This window comes from Accipiter gentilis, chromosome 19 (genome assembly GCF_929443795.1).
Source record: "Accipiter gentilis chromosome 19, bAccGen1.1, whole genome shotgun sequence".
NCBI lineage: Eukaryota > Metazoa > Chordata > Aves > Accipitriformes > Accipitridae > Astur > Astur gentilis.
Window position 1 is genome coordinate 16,406,106 of NC_064898.1, and position 22,718 is coordinate 16,428,823.

The following is a 22,718-nucleotide window of genomic DNA, read 5'->3' on the forward strand; positions in this document are numbered from 1 at the left end:
TTAAAATAGCACTGAAAATTTAGTGTTTCAAAACCAAATTTCTCTCATTCTTCTGCAGGTGGTCTTACAAGCTGCTAAGGTTCAAACTCTGAACTTTAGAATGACAGGAAAAGAAAATTTATCTTTGGACAAGTTTCTCTTATCCTATACAGACCAGTATTAATACAGATACAGTGCTTAGCCGCTCAATATTACAAAAATACTTTCACAATAAAAAAAATCAAACAATTTCTGCACTTTACAGTGCATTAGCACAGTAACATCTGTGTAGAAGGAGGACCAACATTTTTATATGTAACTAACTCATGTTAAGCCCAAATTCACTGGCATGATTAGGGATCAGCTCAATGCCTGCTCCTTGATGCTCTCACCCCTAGTAGGCTTAATTCCAACTTGGGCACCTCATTCACTGTATATAGCACATATGGAGCCTAAAATACTCCTAAGCCCTCCCATCAGTAAGGAGCTGCATGACAGCCTGAGGTAATGCTGAAGTGGACCCATCTTTGAGCAAGCTGATCCCCAGAGGTCCTTCCCAAGCAAAATCACCGAGTGCAGTTTCAGCTACTGATTTTTTCAGATTTTTTTCCTCCAGGACAAACTGCTCTCCAGGTGGTTAACTCCAGTGACCTGGAACCTATGTCACTAACATAAATGAAGGTAAGGGGGATGGCTCCAGGCCTGGTTAATTGCTTCTGACTTGTCCCCTCACAGCTAAAACCTTCTGTGCCTCAGATGCAAGGAGGGTGGATCCCCTACAGATAATTAAAATTCAAATCCCTTCTTCCTGTGTAGACCCTATGGAGTTCCTTGCCTGTTCAGCTACAGGCAAGGGTGGCCAACTGACTCTCACCTTACCTGTAGCCTGCTGGCAGCTCATATTCAATCGCCCTGGCCAGGGAGATGTCATGTCACCACAAAAAGCACAAGGGATGGGGCACAGTGCTGCAGCAACAAACATGGAGCTAATTTAGAGGACGTGCAGCTTTCCCACAATTCAACAGGCAAGCTGGCTTTATTATTTTTCAACTGTATAAACAGATAATCTTGGTCCCCTATACATTCCATTAATAGGAAATTCTTTACATTATTAACATAATAAATAACATTTACTCAGCTGTGCAATTCAGAGTGCAAAATGAACTGCACCACTACTAAAGTAGATAGCTCATCAAAGCATGTATTTCAAGTTAAAAGCAAGATGCCAGGACTGAATGGCATGATTGAGGCACTTGCAGTTTAAAACACTTACGGTTTATCTCACTCCTTTGCCACCCAAAGCTGTGAACTAGGAGACAGGATATTATCCCCTATCCTATAGCTTCTTCGTAAAGTGGATTTCTGTAGAAAAATTTCACTCTTCAGGCTTGAAAAGAATTCAATCAATCATTAAGCAAAATAATTCGGAAAAGTTATTTTGCTCCTTCTGTGAGTACTCAAACATCCACTACCATTAATGCTGACTAATGCAATGTAGCAGAACAAGAACTAGGAAAGCTTTTTGAGGAGAGCTACATAGAACACCTTTTAAAGGGTTTACCTGTTCTCCCTTAGACACTCTCAGAGTTTGAGTAATTACAGCTGCACGCAGAACAGAACTGACAAAAGCCCTTAGGACTTCAGGTCACAGCATCGTTTTCAAACAAGATGCATCTTGAGAAGCTTCCCAATGCACAGTTCAACAATAGCGTGAAATCGCACTGGCATTTCACATACGCCAACCCGCATAAATGTGCAGTGCTTGGTGTGCTGAAAGAAAATGGAGGGACTGCTCGAACCATAACACGAAAGGAACTGGTGAAGACCTATGGTTAGGTTCAGTGGCTGGGTACCTTAAAAATTGAATGTGTTTTAAGCTAGACCATAATATATACAGTCAAACCCAGGGATGGAGAATTAAGGGCCCGTATTTCAAAAGTGCACTTAGCATACAGTAGTCTCTTTCACATAGCAAGAAAGGCAGCTGCTTTATATCCAGAATGTGAAAAAGTTTGACCAGCATGGTTCAAGAACATCCCCTGCAGAACAGTCAGTAGTCCCAGCTGATATCATCTTTCTGTAGTGAAGTCTGTATGGTCTGCATGTCTCTCAACAACTGAAGATTTTTCCGACTCTTCTCTCCAGGCTTCACTTTGATGGGACCAGCATTCTTCCCTTTTGTGGTTACTGTAGTTGTTACTTTAACCTCACTAACAGGGAACCTGCTGTCTTTTATTTGTTTAGCAGAAGTCTTTTTGGACTTGCATTCTCTCTTAAGTCTCTCTAGCTGAAAGAGAAGCCCAAAGAAAACATTAAGCCGTGACCTTGTTTCAGTTTATGTTGGGCAATTCTTCCAGACAGCTGAAATCCCACCACTTATCTCACCCAGCTAAGCAAATAGATGCTTCCAAGACACTCTGAATAATAAATATTTTTTTTCTTACACAGCATTGCTGTATTCACATCTTTCAAACTGTGTTCAGCTTATAGTCTGAACTACTAAGTTATCTCTTTAAAAACTGACAAGTTCATTATGGGGGAATAACTCCATTATGAATGTAATAGAAAAAGTTATATATGATAAAAAGCTGATTTGTCACTGTTACCATCCAGTGACTAAAAAAAAACACACCAAAAAACCAAAACCAAAAAAACCCACCAAAAACAGAAAACAAATTTTTCTATGTACATACTAGTGATTTTAATAGCTAGTCACTGTCAGAGATATAGCTTTAAAAGAATACCAAAACTCTGCTGAGGTGAAGAGCTGGTATCCACACGCAGCACTGTAAATCACAGCTTGTAAGACTCAGCAACAAAGACTGAGCTGGCGTAAGCCTGAATGGGGAACTGGAGAGTCTAAGGTGCAGGCGCACTCATATTCTCAAACCGCAAAATAGGTGGCTTCTGTAGTTCCCCTCTCTTCAGGTAGTGGTGCTCCCTCCTTCCTAGTTTATAGCATGCAGCAATTTTCCTAAATCCTGACTCCTAAAACTTTTGCCAATAGCTAGTCAGAAGCCTCTGTATGTGGAGAATCATTACTACTGGGAACTATTACACATCTGTTTCTCTGCAACAGTTCCTCTAAGATCATAAGAGATCAAAGGTGAGTAATGCTTCTAAGTGAAAACATTTCACATGTCCATTTTGGACGTCAGCAGCAGTGCTCTCAGTACATATTTTGTGTATAAGTTACGTCAGATGAGGGTGAATCTTGTTTCGTATGAACCGAACCAGATTAAACACATAAGGGTAAGCTCTTTGGAAGAAATTCACTAAAATGAATGAAGATTAGAGAAAATAGGGAATCAATAGGGTTTATAAGCTTTGAATGAACAGGCTACCCTATTCAAACATTTTGAAAGTTGTTTTAAACTGAAACAGCTATCTCAGGTTTTATAAAATGCAAATCAAAACATAAATACGTCATTTACTCCAAGCAAAGGAGAACTGTTAAAAGATTCAGGGAATGAGGAGTGTAAAATGCCATGCAAGAACAGATGTGAAAGCACTGCCCAGGACAGGATGAAGAGTGGTCACAAGGGTGACATGGCAAAACAGAGAGGATACTTCTGCAGAAATATGGGGATAGGAAGATGGAGGTATGCAGACTAACTTTGGGACATCAAAGCTAGAGCTAGGCACTACTGCTCTACAGTAGTTATTTCTGCTTTATTTAATTGCTGCTAGATTAGGATATAACAAAAAAAGCCCCAAACCTCAAGACACCAACTCTACAGAACCATGAACATAATCAAAAGTAACTCACCTGCAACCGATGCCTCCGGACTTTGCTGATCTGGTCTGCCTTTGCTTCCATCTTTCCCACCAGTGCCTCAAGTTCCCTCTCCAGATCTTCCCTCACTGCAATGGTTGGAGCTTCCTGGACAAGCTTTGACAGCTGCTGGTGATCACTACCATGGAATTCAGACAGAACAAAGCTTGCATCAGACTCCCTTGGCTTCCAGTGCTTGTACACCCCGTTCAGAAATAACACTTCTAAGAAACCATAGCATCAGCAGCCACACATGTTCAACATGCCATAACCAACCAGTAAGAACAGTTTTGCTGGTTAGCAGCATTATTACAGTAGCACATCCTGGTGGCAGGCTGCTGCAACATTAAGTTTCAGTAACATAAGTAGCTTCAAACTTCAAATCACACATTCAAAATGACCAAATAACCCCTTGAGGGCAGGATCTCAGCACTCATTCAGTTACTAATCTGTGTATCTGTATCTACTGCAGTTATGCAGTAGGATAACAATTCACGTTCTGTCAACCAGGACAAGCAAAAAAGCTGTCCTTTAATGAAGTATTTAACTACTGTGTCAGAGGCTGTTACCACACTTCTCCCCTAACCCTCACGAATTCAATATTGCTGCATATAAACACAGGTATGGAGACCAGACTGTTTATCAGAATCTCTCTTTAACTGCAAGAAGAAATGACAGCCTCTGCAGCCAGTAAAGCAAAGAGATTATATGCTAGAGACTTCCTAAAACTAACCCCTTTCTCAGGCAAAACCTTCCAATTTTAAATCAAAAGGCAAAACCATAAAGCATCTACATTTATAATCTGCAATGGAGAATATGCCAAACTCACAAACTCATCTGTCCAAATTCATCTTGTAAAGTCAGCAACACTTCTGAGAGCTCTTCCTGGGATGAAGAAGAGTCCTTTGGCAGAGACGACCTTCTGCTTTTGCTGGCAGGATGACCAGTACTGACAGGTTTTGCTAGTGGAGTATCATTTACCACACGACTGTTACACAAAGCTTTTGTGTGTTGTTTCATCAGGTGTAGGACATGTTGCACGTTAGCACCAACTGAATGACTGGGACTGGTAGACTGGAAGGAAAAGCAAGAGACTTCTTTCAAATGGCACTGTCAACAACCTACTTGATAATAATGGAGAACATTTGAAAACAATAACATTTTTTATTTGCTGCAAAGAATGTATTTTTTGTTTGAATGAATATGCACTAACAAGAACAGCTTAACAGGCAGCATAGAGAGGACCCCTTTTTGAAATTGCCAGTTCAGCAAGTTATTGATATTCAACAAGCCTTTTGAAGACAAACTGGAAGAAAAGAGTCAAAGAAAATTAAATGATCTGACCACTGGGTGTCAGCAGTGCACCAAGCCAAAGCCACTTAAGGAGCTGCAGCTACTGAGCATTAAGCTTTGGAATTAAGCAGCTCACCTTCCCAGCTACAAAGGGTACATCACCCAGACACAGTCTGTAATGGGGCTGCGTAGTGAGATGGCTTGTAAGAGAGCATTTCTGGAAAGAAAGAAAAGAGAAATGTTTATCAAAGATGACACTACAGCAAACCTATTTTCCCTTTGCTTTGTGCTAAAAGAGGCAATCTACTTTCTGATTGCATGCATACACCCTTATTTAACTCCCCAGTAATTGCCCTTCTCTTCCCCCCATATTACCTTCTCTGGCTGCTTAGTTTTTTTCCTGGGTTTTCTTGCTTTTGGAGGAAGCAATGGTGATGCTGCTTGAATCAGTAATCTGTTGGTTTCCAGGCCTGTCTGAAGCTTTAATTGAGGGAATAAGGGGAGTTACTGGAATTATATTAATAGATAATCAGAGAAAGAGTAAGCTGAGAATTGCAAACCAAGAATTTTCAAGATAAAGGTTCTCTGAAAGCAAGGGCTGCAAGTTTTTAGGATGCTTTTGCAGTCCAAAGTAAATGTAAACATTGAATAAGAATACTTCCTTTGGTAGCACTACTCATCACTAATCCTAGTAAGTTAGAGAATTACTTCCATGCAGGCAAGTGTCAAAACATCAGCTGTGTTTAACACTTGATAAAATATTAGGGAAGTTGAGCCATCCAACCATGCTCAGTTGATCCTGTGACATATAAGTTAACAGACAGCTATTCCTTCTGTTCTATTGACAGTAAAAAAAAAAAACAAAACCAAAAACCCAAAACCCAACCCATCTATTGGAAGAGTTAAGGCTATAATTCTCACTGTAAGTGAGCTTGATATGCTTCGCCGTTTCTTCCAAGAGAAGCCATGGCATGGCTTTAGAAATCATCACCTAACCAGTCCCAACTAGAAGCATTCACAGAACAATTATTCATGATTAATTTGAGACAACCTCCCCCCTCCCCTGCCAAACTCATGGCAAAGGTTAATGCTAGAGCCTAATACATGTCCTGGTTTCAGCTGGGATAGAGTTAATTTTCTTTCTAGTAGCTGGTATAGTGTTATGTTTTGGGTTCAGTATGAGGAGATGTTTTCAGTTGTTGTTAAGTAGTGTTTAGACTAAGTCAAGGATTTTCCAGCTTCTGATGCCCAGCCAGCAGGAAGGCTGGAGGGGCACAAGAAGTTGGGAGGGGACACAGCCAGGGCAGCTGACCCCAACTGGCCAAAGGGGTATTCCATACCATGTGATGTCATGCCCAGTATAGAAACTGGGGGGAGTTGGCTGGGGGGGCAGGGGATTGCTGCTTGGGAACTAACTGGGCATTGGTCAGCAGGTGGCAAGCAATTACATTGTGCATCACTTGTATATTCCAATCCTTTTATTATGATTATTGTAATTTTATTATTATTATAATTGTTAGTTTCTTCATTTCCATTCTATTAAACTGTTCTTATCTCAACCCATGAGTTTTACTTTTCTTTTTTTTTTTTTCTGATTATCTCCCCCGTCCCACTGGGTGGGGGGGAAGTGAGTGAGCAGCTGCGTGGTGCTTAGTAGCTGGGTGGGGTTAAACCACAACACACATTACCTGCATATTTCTTCAGCATACCATGAATATTTAATGAACCCAACATTTCAAGGTTAGGAGAAGACCAGTGTCATTATGGGCTCACAACTGACAGTATGTTGCCTCTTTTTTGCTGCCTCCTACAATATTTCTAGTTACAATTATGAACAAGGGGGCACACTTGTGGACCTTGATCTATCTAAAGCAGAGATCCTCATACATCCTCAACTACGAATTAGTTTGAATTTCTACTCCTCTTTTCCAATGAGCTTCCTTTATTGAAGAAACCAAGTTTCGGTGCACAGGTGCTGTTTGAAAAAGGTTTCCAAAAAGCTCAGAACTGCAGAACATTTGGCACCTCAAACTGGGGGAGGGGGAGATTAAACCAAGGTTTTCATTATTCTGTATATGGGAAGCACTATCAGCAAGTTTAGCTGAAAAGCTGATGGAAAGGGGAGCTAATTACAGTGCATACCAGTACAAAAATTTCCTGTTGGTTACCTCAGCTGCTTTTTCCTGAACAAGCTTCCTTGCATGTTCTTCCTCCTGAAGCTTCTGTTCCAGCTCTTTCATTTTTTTCTAGTTAAAGTTGAATAAAAATAATAGCATTACTAATGAAACAATTCTTTCCTTCCTGAAGCCTACAATACTAAAAGCTTGAACAAAACTGTATCAGTTCAACTTACAACTTAAAGTTAAGTGAAGATTTCAGCATTAGAATTATTGCTGACATTCTGTCTGTATGGGCATAAATACAGCAGTCAAGTGGTTATGCTTAAAACTTAATTGATTTGTCTATTTTTACTTCTGCAATTGGTATCTGAATTTAAGTTGCAGCCTACAGGGAGAACAATACACAAGGCTGTCTTTCTCTTTGTAAAAAAACCCTAGGAAGTAGGTTGTTTTGTGTACATTATCCTGAAAGATTCTGTACTACAAAAGGGCTAACAAAGGTGTATCATTACAAGCTGAGAGACGACTTGCTTTATTTAGATCACTAAAGGTATTTTTGCTATTATCTGTAACTTAAAACTCTTAGAAGAGAAGAATTTTTGACGATCTAGCCACCTTCTTAATAACGAAGAGGGAGGAAAGTTTATATGATGACTCTGAGATATCTTTAAGCAAAACTGAAGTGATTTCATCTTCTCATGGTTAAAAGCATGTAAGAACTCTTTTGAAAGCCCTTTTCAAAGAAAAGGGTTAATGGGAAAGGCACACATTTCTTTGTAAATCCTCCAACAAGAGGAAAACCTTGTTTAAGCAGGATACAGTTACTTAAACTCCCAATGTGAAAGTTATCAAATAACTTTGATTTTATACAGCAGAGTGAAAAAATGATTCAGAGCCCCATGACACAAAACAACTTCCCTTCTCTTCCCCCAAAGACTATCATTCACAGAGCCACTAATCAAACTAGTCAGAAAAGCATGCAATTCAAAGTAACAGCTATATTTGTACGCTTGTGTTTGTTTATAAACTCACTATGCTGAGGTAGTAAATATTTCAGTTCTGCTTTACTTAAGCATTAACTGCAAGATTCAAGTAACCAGCTGTTATACAAAGGTGTTAAAAGGCAAAACCCCGGATAAACATTGAGGACAAAGGCACTATATAAAGGAACCAACTTTTTCTGTTGAATAAAAGAACCATTTTGACTAATTTTATTTTCTTCATTCAGATCAGATATTCCAGGTAACATAAAATCATCTTCTGCCCTTTACAGCACGTGGCACAGTTCTTGATTTCAGTGGTCAGTCACATGAAGATCTTTGTTTAACCTATTAGGTATGACAGAATTTTTAATATGGAAATACTAAAGCAAATCTTCTGCTTGAACTGAAGACTGACATGAAGCTGGGCCAATGCTTCTGTACTGAAATGAACTGAGTATTCACTCAGCCAGCTGTTTAGCTGCAGTGTGCAGCTCAAACTGCACAGCAAGAGTGTATCTTACTGGGTCTTCAGACCCTGTTGGAAGTTATCTATCCAAGTTAACTTTCTGAAATTTTTTTTTTCTCGCTTATAGCAAAATGTATTACACAATCCACCTTCCAAGCCTCAGGCAGACACAGATTACTGGTCCATCAGCAAGAGGGAGCAAGTCCAAAAGGCTGGCTAACAGTGAACACAGACACTCCCCAGCCATGATGCCCATCAGGTGAGGTAGCATGGCACAGAAAGAGTCAGCGCTGGGCTGCCTAAAACACTCTGCTCAGTCACCAGTACCTGCTGCAAAAGATTTGAGTGAAAAAACAGAAATACTGTAATATCTATTTTTGCTCATTTTCTAAAGGAAATCAAGTTTCATGCAATCACCTCACTCATCCTTCTGGTTGTCACTGAAATAAATGTGAAACAACTTTATCCAAAGAAGACAGAAAGGTATGAGACCTCAAACATACAGAACACCTAAAGTTCCTAAAAATTGGCTGCTGGGATAAACATCCAAATTAGTTTCACCAGAGAGTGAAACTCTCTGTCTCCAGTGTGAAGACAGGTTTTATCTCTGAGCTTCACTACCTTGCAAATTAGCACCTGCTTGACAGCTGAGCAGTCAGCGTATAGGCAGCTGGAACAAGGCAGGTGTTGCTTCTCACCACCTGGCAATTAGAGGGTAAAAGAAAAACTAAAGGTGTAGGTAGTCTACAGCCACAACAGGATGTGAGGATTTATTACTTCTGGTTTTCACAGAATGGTGGGGTTTTGATAAGTCTCATTGTTAGCATATGGAAACATCGATTACTACCAACTACAGTTCTTCAAAAGATGTCATCTACACATGCATTCAAATTCTGGCTATCTGGCCACACACAAGACCATACCCCAAACTGCACTTTTAGGGTACAACCCCATTGCCTAACTCCATCCTCAGACACAGACACGTTCAAACCCTCTCAGTCAGTTATCCAGGGACTGCACTGCGGGACTACAGTTGCCATAAGCATACACCAGAAAATGCTTTTGAGGCAAGCACTCCAATTACAAGTATTTCACATGAATGAGAGTTTCAGCACTTCCCTTTTACAACTAATATTAACATTGGCAAATTGCCTGAAGGTAATACTTATAAGGACCAGGTAGTGGCTCTGCAGAGATTAAATGTATGTAGGTCATACTGAGAGCAACTTGTGCTCTGGCAGAGTGTCTGAAATCAGAGGCAGTTAAATCATTGCTTGCTCATGAGTAGTCATCTCACCATACATTTCAGCACACCATGTATAGAAATAGTCTGGCTTATATATTTCTTGCTTCAAATTAAACTTACAAATGTGGTCTTGCCACAACTAAAGCAGAGATTGAAGAGGCAACAGATGCAACTGTTTTGAGCAAAGTGTGCAGTCATCATTTCAGGATTATAAGGTAACAATTAGTACATGGATGCTGACATAGAAAGACACCTTGCAAGCCCAGAGGCAGATAGACCTGTCGATCCGAAAATGGCTCATAAGACCAAAATGATCACAAGGAAAGTGACCTTTAGTCAGAGCTAAATCCAGATTTCTCTCAGTTCCTAGAATTGATTCAAAATTGTGTGAATTTAACACCCAATTCCACTAAAATAGATTTAATTGCAACAGCTACTAATTCCTAAAGATATCAAAGACATCTAGTTTGATCAAGGAGAAAAAACCCCAAAACCCCAACCTGTTATACTGAAATTACGTTCACTATTGAGGCACAAAAAGACAAACAATCCAGCTCCGCTAAACTCCAGCTGCTACCAGTCAAAAACATGGTAAAAGCTCTTGAGAAAGGAACTCCTGTTGCTGAACCAGTTATTTCAACCCTGGAGACCCTGGAGGAACTTACTGCTACTTACAGTGAACAAGGGCTGGCAGACACTCATCTCTCTTTGCAAGAGTTTGGCCCAGGTAAAAAATGCAGGCACTTTTACTCCATAAATGCAGCTTACCAAAATGGGGGCTCAAGATCTTAAACAGCTTGTTACAGCTGCCTTGGGTCAGGGACTCCCACGAGTAGCTGTAGTATCTAAAGGCCCTGCAGCAGACCAACTAACTAAAGATTTACTATCAAACATCTCCTTATGTACTCCTGGAAAAACACCATCTACTTCAGCACCTGGTAAGGGCTGGTGTGCAGGGTGGCAAGCCTACAATTTTGAGACAGTCCAGCGCTGTCCTCAATACCACAACCTAATCATGTACTGTCTGCTCCTTTTGGATGGAGGAAATTCACAGGTGGAACCCTCTCCCTTGTTAAGCACTCTGTAGTTCCCATGCTTGGGAGTCTTGTGGTCTCTCTGCAGCAGCAGAAAGAGGTAGAATGCAGACCAGATTTCAGAAGCCAACACCACAGTTGGTACACAGAATGAATATATGATCAAACACAGTCATGGTGAACTTTTAAAAGCTACCAATTCAAAATTAATCCTGAAGAGGCAGATTGGTTCAAACCCACTGACAGCCAGCCAGTGCTAGAGGCTTAGTAGTGTCAGGCTCCAGAATTCTGCAAGAAAAATATTTAATAATAATTGCATTTTTTAAGGAGGAGCTTAAGTGGCTAAAAGAAAAAACACACCAAACCCACGCGAGTGAAGTCAAATCTGGGTCATAACAGAATATAACTGCTAGCATTCAGTAGCATGCAAGGCAACTCAGAAGTTGAGAGCTTAGGAATGCCCGCAATTCTACACGCCTATGCACCAGCTAAGCACAAAAGAGGAACACCAACAGATACCGTTAAGGCTTAACAAAACTCCAACTCTTGTAGTGTGTAGTGACCTAAAGCCTGCCTGGCTACGTAGACTTCCAGCAATAACTTCCAAGTTTTTACAACACTTCAGCTTTAAAAAGATTTTTAGTTGCTGTCTTTCTCTACAGCACAAAGTTTTGCTCAGCTCTATTATTGAGTTAAATATAGCCATTAAGTGCTGATTACAATAAACAAGATAAATCTGATACAGCATCCAGTACAAGTGACAGACCTCTGCTATGGACTGCATCGTAGTAAGTCTGCTGTACTCTTTTTCCAGCATATCCAGCTTTTCCAATTTAGACTGAACATGTGATTGATCAAGAAGCCGATCTCTCTCCAACGAACCCTTGAAAAGTGAAAAGCAAAACAATTATAAGCACAATAGAACAAGACCATCTATAATAACCCTTGTGTTTGCAGCACAAAGGAGGCCCATAAACAGTCCAAAGGAACTAATACTTCCTCGGTGCCATTTTAGATGGTGCTACGATTAGGGAGCAACTGCGCCACCGATCCAGCAATGTTGGGAACCTCACGCTCAACCAGATTCAGATGAGAGAGAATGCTGCAGAGTCTCTCCTCCCTCCAAACCCAATGTGGTAAAAAACCCTCATTACTCAGCTGTTAGAGATAGCTTTCTTACTTTTTTTTTTTTTATTTAGTAACTATTGAATAGACTGAAATAGGACAGCCACAGAAACTAATGAGCAGAGAGCTCTAGGTGATCCATACTCCTATAAAACAAAATTCAAGCTCATTTTAGATGAAAGGCAAGTCTCTCAGTCACTGATGGCAGGAAACAGAAATGTTACTATTATTTCTATGGAATCAGTATTTCAGCACCAGTTTAGCAAAAGCAGTACTAGTAAAGAAAACCCCCAAAGATCTGAAGAGTGTAAACACAAAAGGGAGGAGCACATGGGTATAACACTGAGGGATAAGGATAAGCTACTGCAGTAAGCCAGTCATGCAGAAGCAAACAGTTCTTATTAATACCAGAGTCTGAGATTGCCTTAGAGACAGGTGCACAAAGGCAGAAAATACCAGGGTCCTGAAAAGGCTGGGAAATTTAAGTGGGGAAATTATCCACAATTAACTATGCAAAGGCCTGAAATAGACATCCATGCTTAAAACTATTAAAATGACAGTAACTATAGAAAATCATGACATAGGTCATGATTTTTATCATTTAACCCTGAGATAATCTTGAGAATGCACCTGTTTCTCCAAGAGATGCGACTTCTCATTTTCTGCATGCTGGATCATTTTTCTCATGTAGTCCAGCTGTTTCTCTAAAAGGCTGCACCGAGACTCAGCAGCTGCCAGCTGAGAAGCCAGTTCTAAAGATAACAGAAGGCAGAAAAGTAAAATCACGCACTGTTTGGTTCCTGGGATTTAAGTTTTCAGGACAGTTCCAAAACAAACAAGAAAAGGGTCACCTAAAGAAATTCACAGATTAAGCTTAATGAACTTTGGTATGCATGCAAATCCCTAAAACAAAGTATGCTTTTAACATGATTTCTTCATAACTCCATGTAACATTGCAAAGTAAAAGACGCTGAACAAAGTAAATTAAAACAGTTTTATGCATTAATAAAAATCAAATTTCATCCACATCAGTGTTCTGTAGTATCTATATAAAGTTTGCAAACAACCTTGATTTTTCTTTGACACTTCAGTCTTGTCATGCTCTTTGTGTTGCATTTGTTCACTTAGTACTTTCTTGTAGTCTGCTGTTTCCCTGCTGAGGTGTTTTACATTCTCTTCCGCCTGAAGTCGTTCCAACTCCAGTCGATGAATTTTTTCCTGAAGATTCTTCAGAGCAGAAAATATTGCTGTAATTGAACAAGTACCTTTTGTTAAGATACCATTAAATCACCACTTCAAGATAACATTGAACTTGAAACGTTTTTATAAAAGCATGTTATGTAAGAAAATCAGAGTGTTCCTTACCAGCATCCAAGACTCCTTCCAGGAATTAAGACCTGCTTCCCTTTAAACCATAACTGATTCTAAAACCAGCCTCAGACATATAGATGCCCTTGGTGAATATATTAATCTGAAACATTTGGGAAAGATGAATCCATTTCCCAGAACAAAGCACATAAGTATTCTGTAGATTAAGTGCAAACAGTGCATCTTCTGACTTGTTATCAAAAGGAAATGAAAGGTCACAACTAGATAGTTAAAACAGTGGCAGTTCTCTATATTATTATCCCTCTACAAGTGCATGCTAGGAAAAAAATACACAAACACAACGTTCCTATGACTGATCACAGAGCAGAATAAAGATTAGCTATTAGGCTATAAAAACATTTATTTCCCAAAGAGGCAGCTCTTTTTTGATTCTTCTGGTTTTGCACTTGTGTTCCTTTCCTCCCCCTCCCCAAGACATGCATCTCCTTTGTGCTGAACAACTTTCCCTCTTTCTGTTCCATTCCCTGCTTTAGCAATTAATCAACAAAACCTTTATATATTCATCACCACAAAAAAGAAAAGCAGTTGTAATAGAACTCATACCACCTTGCAATTAGACCATCTGCTGGTAATCTGATGTATTACGTCTCTTAGCTGTATTGTTTAATTCTGCAAAGGGAACCATAACAGTAAGAGCTTTCCCCTATACAGTCCTGTTAAAGTAAAACACAGGAACATCTGTACAGACAGCTCATATAGCAGACTAATCTGTGAGGTCACATTAACTCACTCCTTTGTGCTTAAATCCACTCTAGAGAAAGAATGCACCTTTATTACTGAATGCACAAGCACAGAAAAGTTGGGACTGTGTATTTGTCTGAGCATCAGATTACAAAAAAAAAAAAAAAAAAGGAAAAATAATTATCAGAATGAGTTCTCCAGAGTAAAAACTCATCAAATCTTGAAATGCAGAACAGCACATTGGAGTATCACATCAATAAAAACTGTGTGCTTTAACGTAACTGTTAAGTAAATAAGAAGTGGGTGACAGCAGTCACAGTTAAGGAGAAATTATAGATAGTTTGGCCCTGTTTGCAGGATCAGAGTCACCAACAGTACCCTCTTTATTTATGTTGCTGTTATCAGAACTCAGTTGAAAAGGGCACAGCTGAAACTATAAACAGCTTTGTTACTGTTATCCTTAGAGCTAAATTGAAATCTCTGTATATTTACAATAATGACTAACAAAATACAGCAATGAAGCAATTCAAGCAATGAATAAAGGTAAAACCCAATACAATGACAAGTATCATTCAGTCATCCTTACCAGAGTGTTAAAACCAACTATGTATGCTGAGACACACACATACACAATGCAAAGAAATTCAAACCAAAATAAGCCGAATTTACTATACTCAGTTTCAGGGTTTTTCAATATATTTTTTTTAAATGGGGGGGTAGGAGGAGCAGTAAGGACCCCCAAAACCAACCAAACCTACCTTCCCATCTGAAGTTAATTCCCATATCCTTAACCTTACTAAAATACACGCTCCAGAATATTTTTGCATTTTTAAAACCTATGCAAAAAGAGTAAGATATTGGATTATCTGTCTGTTGGATTTAAATTTCAGTATGTATTCATATTTACTTAAATATTTTTTGAAAATAAAGACATTTCATAATTTTTAAAAAGGGATATAATTTATCAGATTGCCTCCCTCTATCTGTACTTACCTGTACTTATTTCAGAGCTGGCAGACTCCCTGCTCAAAAAAAGTTGCCCAGTGAAAACTTGGAAGTCAAAAGTTTGTCACTACTGCAACATGCAACACAATCTACAAAAATATGCCTGCATCAGTAATTCATAAAGAAGCTCTTTCCTGCAGATTCAATTTTTTATCTGTCACCAGGTTCCATTAGTTTTGTGTCAACAGCACTCTCATAACTGATGGCAATGAGCACATGTGAGCATATATTGCATTTTAAAAAGCACTTCCAAGAATTGAGATTTCACTAGGTCATTAACGTAGAAGTCTCTAGTAATTCAGACATAAATTATGTTATTGGAACAGGGACTTGAGGCTATCATGCTCATTTTTTAGTTAGTTTGCGTAAGATTAGAATTCATCCTAAGTCTTTCTCTCTTTTCTCCCTATAAGGAAAAAATACCAAGTTTTTCCATACCCTTAAGCCTCCATGCAATTCCAATCTTAAAGGGAGTATTTTTGCAATGACTCTGAGCCAAACAGCTCACATCAAAGGATCAGTCCTGCTCTAGCCTCCCAACATCCTGTGCTGCCTCCTGTACTTACCCCAGGGCAGCTCTGGAGTACATCTCATTGCAGGACAAGGCAATTCACTCAAATACCCGAAAACTAACCAAGAATGGTTTTGTTCACATCAGATCAGGCAAGACAAATCTGTTTACCTGGAGATGAACACTAGGACCACAGTGGGAAAGGAGGGAGAAGGAATAACGTAGAAACAAGGAAGAATAAATGGGAGTAAAATCACCTCCCTTCTTGGTGTTGTGAGCTCCATTCAGCATTATGCTGAACTCTTCTCTGTATCCTCCAAGTCTTCACTGATATGATAAATATTCTCACCACACCCTTTGTCCATGACAAGCCTTCCCATTTCAAGAGGGCCAAACCTCTTCCTTTGCTCCAAACCATTCTGGGGACTAAAGTCTCCTTATTTCAAACTCAGCTGTGAACTCAGGAGAGGAAAGATTGAGGGAGAGGAGGACTGAAGAATGGACAACGAAAACATGTCAGGACAATTTCACAAAGTACTCGGCCAATTTTATAGCTGTCTACTGCTGCAGAGGAGCATCTTTCTCCAGCTGTAAAATGACCTTTTTCATTAGGTATTCTTCAGAAAGAGAAGTGCAAAGGACCTACAAAACAGGTGACCTGCACATCACTGGGAAGCAATAAAAGGATAAAAAGACTGCAACTTTTGTAGATGTGGACATACAGTATTTCAGCACATGGTCTGGAAACAGGTAAGAAAACAACTTCACAGAACTATTACCTCTGCTGTTGCTTTCAGGATATGGAATTACTGGTTTCCGTGGGGAGCGTAGCAATTCTGAATTAATAAATGGCTTGTATTTTGGATATTCTATAAATGAAGTTGCAGAGAGTCCATCTGTGACTGACGCAGAGTTATGAGTTTTGTGCAGATCATCCTGAAAACAAAACAAAGCTGTTATTCAGCACATTTTTTTGTTTCTCTGTCACAGCAAACAAAAGTAGAATCCGATTAGATGATGTGTAGAAGTATTGCTGCAGGAAACTGTAATACCTCAAAAGCTGTACTTCCTTCCTTGCAGCCTTAGGCTGTGTCATTTTTACATCCAAGTCCCCTCCACTAAAAACAGTATCAGAAAGAAAATGGCTTTTCCATACTAGTTTCTGATTTCCACTTTTGTTTCCTACTTACTTATACTGTCTCTTGCTTATTGTGAGAAGGTAATACACAACCAGTTGGAAAATAGCTGCCTTCTTAACTACCGATTATACTTAACTGCACACGAAACACTGTACTAAGGTGGCCAAACCTGATAAAGGACCCCAGCACCACAGCTCTACATCCACTCATCTAACGTAGTAGCTCACTGACGGTAGATGGGGCAGGGGACACTCTCTCTCCTCACCTCACCCTCCCAGCATAGTCCCAACCTCTCTTTTCCACTGGCTTGAATTCGTATTTTCCATCATGCCACGAATAGATTGGACCTCACTAGCAGACACATCAAGATGACTTTATGTTACACCTGATTAGTGGTAACAGCAGAAGAAAAGCAGCAGCACATCACAGCCAGGAAGGTACCTCTGCCTCTGAGCAGAAACGTGCTGTTAGATCAGCTTGAGACTGTTCTCAAAAACATGGCCACGGAGACCACAAATTTCCCAGCAATCTACATCAACTTCCCAAGAGTTTGCTGTGTTTTGGATGTTGCAATCACCAGAGGGGACCACGCAGCCGTGAACACGCTATGCAGTCAGGATACCATTAAACCATGTGCTTTCTAACAGGATTCTTCTAAGCAAAAGGGTGTCCTGGTTTCAGCTGGGATAGAATTAATTTTCTTTCTAGTAGCTGGTATAGTGTTATGTTTTGGGTTCAGTATGAGGAGATGTTTTCAGTTGTTGCTAAGTAGTGTTTAGACTAAGTCAAGGATTTTTCAGCTTCTCACACCCAGCCAGCAAGAAGGCTGGAGAGGCACAAGAAGTTGGGAGGGGACACAGCCAGGGCAGCTGACCCAAACTGGCCAAAGGGGTATTCCATACCGTGTGACGTCATGTCCAGTATAGAAACTGGGGGGAGTTGGCTGGGGAGGGATCACTGCTCAGGAACTAACCGGGCATCGGTCAGCGAGTGGTGAGCAATTGCATTGTGCATCACTTCTTTTGTATAGTCCAATTCTTTTATTATTATTACTCAACCCATGAGTTTTACTTACCTCCCAGTTCTCTCCCCCATCCCACTGGGGTGGGAGTGAGTGAGCAGCTGCGTGGTGCTTAGTTGCTGGCTGGGGTTAAACCATGACAAAGGGCCACGGCTCTTAACATGCTGCATTTATGGTTTTGACTCAAACTGGCTACCTGGCCTAAGCTTTCTGAATTGTGTGTATGAATTAAATAAAATATGAATGCTTATTTTCAGTGCGCAACAGTAATTTCTCTCAACTGTACCCACTACTAAACATTTCAGTAACAAAATTTGAAGGTAACCTATGAGAGAAGCGGGCTGCAGGCAGATGCAATGCTCCTACAGCTTCCCACAGAGTGTTTACTTCACCGATATGTCAACTGAGCAATTGCTGATCTTGGCAGGGTTTTTTTAAGCTTTTGCAAATACCAATTATTGGGAGCATATCATGACCTAAATTAAAATACAGAAAGTATTTATGTAAGTATCTCATAGCAAATTAGACAATGGCCCAAAACACATTATGAGGAAGAAAAATAATACAGGGAAAAAAAAATTAGAAAATTTGTAAGTTATTTAAAGCCTATACACAGCTAATTTCCTCTTATAAATGAAGTGATTCATTGTGGACAGGAAAATTAGGACCTCAAGTACTCTGAATGTATCAGTGTTTCAAAGCACAGTTTTATGAATGCTTTGCAGTTTGTGTTTATAACATTTTCCTACACAACATAATTGCTTTTCTTGGAGTAACTGCATTTGCGCGAAACTCTTGCTACACAGAAAGCAAATTAAAACACTAATCCCCAATTAAGGATATATTAATAAAAATATTTTGAACAGGTTTTTATATGCATGCATACACACTGTTTTACGCTCAGCAGCCATACTGGTCTAACTAGAACGTGTGAATTTAAAATCAAATGAAAGCCTGTTAGGTAATAACATCAAGACCTAAACCTCACTCCTGCAAAAATACCATCAGCATTACAGGATGTTAAATTGATGAACCCAGAATAAGACAACCAAATAATGAAGTAAAAATGAACCGAGCAAAACGCAGTACTTTATGCAGCGGGCAACAGAATAACAGCAGCAACATAAACCTCAGCAACTCAAACAACAATTGATTCAAATATCAATATACTATCTGCTACTGATTCAAATCTAAAGTATCCCATGAACCAGTCAAAAGAAAAGGGCAATTGGTTTGAAATCAAAGTAGAGCTGCCAGCATCATAATCTTCCCAAACGTCTTTATGTTTCACCTGTAAAATCTTGTCTGTGAATTAAAAATAACTACATTTAAAACCCCCAAACTACAGGAGGTTTTGTTTGTTTGTTTTTACTGGCACAATTAACATTCTTCTCACCAACAGCAGACTAACTGAAAGAAAAAGCTAGTATACCCAAACACTTGAACACCAAATTACACAAAGCAAAACAAATACAGGATTTAGACTAGCTGAATTTCTTCGAAATTTCACCTGGATGCAGGCCACAGGCACTACTTTGGGTAGTGTAATAGTACAGATATCTGCTTGAAATAAATACCGAAAAAACTGAGCTGAAATATTGTCTATTGTATAGGCAATCATTCTTTGCTTCATTCTAAATAGCCACTTGCTGCCAAGTGTTTTCCTTATATGTTTAAGCAAAGGACTGGTTTATATTCTGTTTCATAAACAGCGACTTCTAAATAACCTGAATGAAAAATTTGAGAACATTTATGAAACGGTAACAAGGAATTTTCCATCACAAATCTCAGACTCAAATATCACACCAATTCTCTGTTCTTCTCCTCAATTTCCCTCAAGTCATTAAAAATTATATGTCCATTTCTGTTCTTGGAAATTCTCACTGGGACCGTCATGCTGCAATGCTCAGGAAAATCCTGAAACAAAAAAAACCTCCAAACCATATGAAAATCAGGGAACTCTATATATCTGATCTGAATCTCAGCTAGGCCACATTTGCTAACTACATCCTCTCCCCTCATTCTGGGTACTCCCTATAGTCTTCCCTTCCTTAAGCCACACTAAAGCCTCATAATAGCCAAGGAAGCAGCTTAGCAGTCCTACCAGGGGCTAAGCACACCAGCATGATATGACACTGAGCACATTTAACCTTCACAGGTCTGAGGACGTTACCTTCCAAAATCCATTGCTGCTACCATTGCCCATCACCTGCCTACTCAAGCATGCAAAAGGAACATTAAAAACAGAGCGGCAATAGCTTAACACAAAGAGACATAACCTCACACGGAAAGTTTTGAAATAAGAATCAGCAACTTGGGGCAGAAGTACACTTTTCAAACCGAGTAACTTGTGCAGATGGTAAAAGTGACCCACCATAACACTGTTACTTCCCTGTTGCAGTACAGAAATAGGGCACACTGTGGAAAGCTTTCCGGAAGGCTATTAATCTAAGTGGTATACCAAACATTTTCAGTAAGAAAAAGGAAAAAAAAAAGCTCTATGTTTTTCTCGTTATCATACAGAATTTGTCTAGATCCCTGGACAATAAAAATAACAATGATTTATAAACAAACTGTAGAACCAAAGAGGCAGAAAAATGCAGAAAAACTCTTGGACAATAACTGCAGCAAAAAAGCACGAAGGCACCAAGTCAGCACACCTTTGGTATTAACACTTTGGCATGGGAAAAGGGACTAAATTAGAGTGGGTGTATTGCAAGTTCTGATATGGGTGCCCAGAACAGAATAAAAAATAACAGAAAAAACCATAAATTGAAGCTTGGTAATGCTTTAAATGACAGCCAGTAGCCCTCACAGCTGGGGAAGAAAAAAAAAAAAAAAAAGGTGTGTGTGTGAATTATCTAGAGTCTGGAAAAAAAAAAGAATAACCAGGTATTGAGTTCACTGAGCATAAAACATCCAAGTAGCTAGCTATTAAAACTCTCAAAATAGCCATTTTGGAGGGAGAATCTTGATTAGCATAGCCTGCTGTCATCTCTCAGTACTACGTTACTGGGAGAGTGGGAAAGGAAGAACAGCCCCTATCACCCAGGGGCCAACTTAAGTGCTGTCTGTGCCTCCCTGATACAGACTGAGTAAGGAGCTCTCTAAGTTTAAATAACATCTCTAGTTAAAAGGAGACATTGAAAAGTCAAGCCAGGGAAAAAGCCAAACAAACATTGGCACAACACAGTATTTTTTTGTTAAGTTTCTGCTGTAGTGTGCCAGATGGCTTAAAAGCAACTATTTTCAAACTTCAGACGGTGTAAAGTTTCTTTTTTTTCTTTTTTTCACACATACAAAAAAGTTTCAGTGGGCAGCTTTTTTCCTAAAAGTATTGTTTTACTAACTAAATTAATTAAACAGCCTACATTCGTCTACTTAAGACTAAAACTAGTTTTCTGACATTCTTTTCTATGCACGCTAGAAAAAATACCAGTCAGGAAGGCCATAGGAGTCCTCAAATTCCTCTGTCACCACTCTTGCTGGTGCAGGTGTAAATACAGGACCACACTGCAGAGGAGGAGGAGACACACAACAGAGAACACCAAGCTGGGTGCTCACCATGCAGCGAGTGAGACCCCAACCCACGAGTCCTCACAAGACGTATCCTGCGCACCATCACGCTGCATCCTTTTCGCCATCTCTGCTCCTCCAAAGCACGCATAAGACACAGCTACTCACCAAAAATACCCCAACCAAAAAAGCCACCTGACTTCAGAGAGCTACAGACATCAAGCCCAAAGGTCAAACAAGAAACCCAGCTGGAAACTTCGGTTTCTGGCGACGATCTGGTGGAAGCAGGCAGCCTCCACCCACCCAGCTCAGCACGGCCCGCCGTGCTTACGCCAGCCAAGCCTCTGTTTCTTCATGTCACCTGTCCCCAGCAGAGACGCGGGTCCCTTCTCTACGCTCAGCACCCTGAGAGGAACGTGAAGGAGGAAATCCTGGTCCCTTGCGTGCAACCACCTACACGCTGCCTCCGAGTCTGCCAGGTGCTCACACACACGCGCCTAAGGATACAGGCATACAGTGAAGTTAAACCTCAGTTTACGGTAACGTTTTCGTCTTACAAATAGAAGCGACCAGAGGCTAAATCCACTGCCAGCTCTCCAACGGGAAGCAACGGCTTGCCGTGCTGGCGTAGCTGACCCGCAACCGCACGGCCAACTGTCCAACTCCGCCTCATCTGGCTTGGGAAGAGGCGTTTTCAAAGAGACGACCCCAAATTATTTCTGGACACAAACCGCGTTACGACATCTTGTTCCCCTCCGCCCCCAGGCGCGCTCCCCAGGCACGGGGGGACACGAAGGGGGCCGGTTTAAGGGGCGCGGGTGTTTTTCTCCTTTTCTCTCGCTTTTACGAAACACACGTGCGTGTACGACGGGGTTTCACCCACGCTCGTCGCGTTTAAAGGCCGAGGCAGCTCTCACCGCCCGGCACGCCGGGGGCGGGCGGGCAGCCCGCCGCGGACCCGCTCCCGCCCAAGCCCCCCACCGGCCGGGTTGCCCGCCATCCCCCTCGCCGCGGCTCCGGTGCGGCGAGACGCGGCCGAAGGCCCCGGGCCCGGCCGCCCCCTCCCCGGCCGCGGGGACCGCCTGAGGAGGCTCCGCCGGCCCTCACCCCCCTGCGGCGGCCCTGGCTCCGCGCGGCAGGGCCCGGACAGGCCCGTGTCGTCGTCGTCCCCCGCCCCGCCGAGCCGCCACCGCCGCCGTCCCCTCAGAGGCGGCCGCCGGGCCTCACCGTGCGCTGATGGCCGCGCGCCGCCGCCATGTCCGCCCGGGGATGGGGGATTGGGGGGGGGGGGGGGGGGTAGCCGGCGCTCGGTCGTGTCCCTTTAAGGCGCGACACCACTGCGGCGGCGCCGCCTTTCGCGCCGATCAAGTCCCGCTTGACTGACACCCCAGTTTGCCAATGAAAAGGGGGAAGCGGGGGGGGGGGGGGGGTAAGC

At 41.1% G+C, this 22,718-nt stretch overlaps 2 protein-coding genes across 3 annotated transcripts in view; one reads left to right on the forward strand and one right to left on the reverse strand.

Annotated features, from left to right (window-relative positions):
* CCDC82 (coiled-coil domain containing 82) overlaps positions 1-22,718 on the forward strand; it is a 426,644-nt gene that overhangs the window by 328,432 nt on the left and 75,494 nt on the right. The gene's annotated exons all lie outside the window — the stretch shown is intronic.
* Positions 3-22,640, reverse strand: CEP57 (centrosomal protein 57). 2 transcript variants are annotated; one of them, XM_049823527.1, is made up of 11 exons: positions 22,511-22,640; positions 16,387-16,543; positions 13,089-13,268; positions 12,652-12,773; positions 11,663-11,779; positions 7,216-7,293; positions 5,423-5,527; positions 5,184-5,264; positions 4,584-4,828; positions 3,749-3,893; positions 3-2,266 (listed from the first exon to the last, which is right to left on the reverse strand). In XM_049823527.1, the coding sequence occupies exons 1-11, from the start codon at positions 22,538-22,540 to the stop codon at positions 2,030-2,032; spliced, it is 1,497 nt and encodes a 498-aa protein (XP_049679484.1). In that variant the 5' UTR covers positions 22,541-22,640; the 3' UTR covers positions 3-2,029. The 2 variants fall into 2 exon arrangements, with proteins under 2 accessions (XP_049679484.1, XP_049679485.1); XM_049823528.1 differs by lacking the exons at positions 16,387-16,543; positions 22,511-22,640 and adding exons at positions 14,850-14,927; positions 15,085-16,380.

Bases quoted from the DNA above. Each gene is read 5' to 3' on its own strand.
- CEP57 (XM_049823527.1), bottom strand. From the start codon at position 22,540: ATGGCGGCGGCGCGCGGCCATCAGCGCACG. The intron at 11,780-12,651 runs GTGCATTCTCAA...TCACTTTTCAAG, and splicing joins CGCATCTCTTGGAGAAACAG to GGTTCGTTGGAGAGAGATCG. The intron at 7,294-11,662 runs GTCTGTCACTTG...AACTTTAACTAG, and splicing joins CGATGCAGTCCATAGCAGAG to AAAAAAATGAAAGAGCTGGA.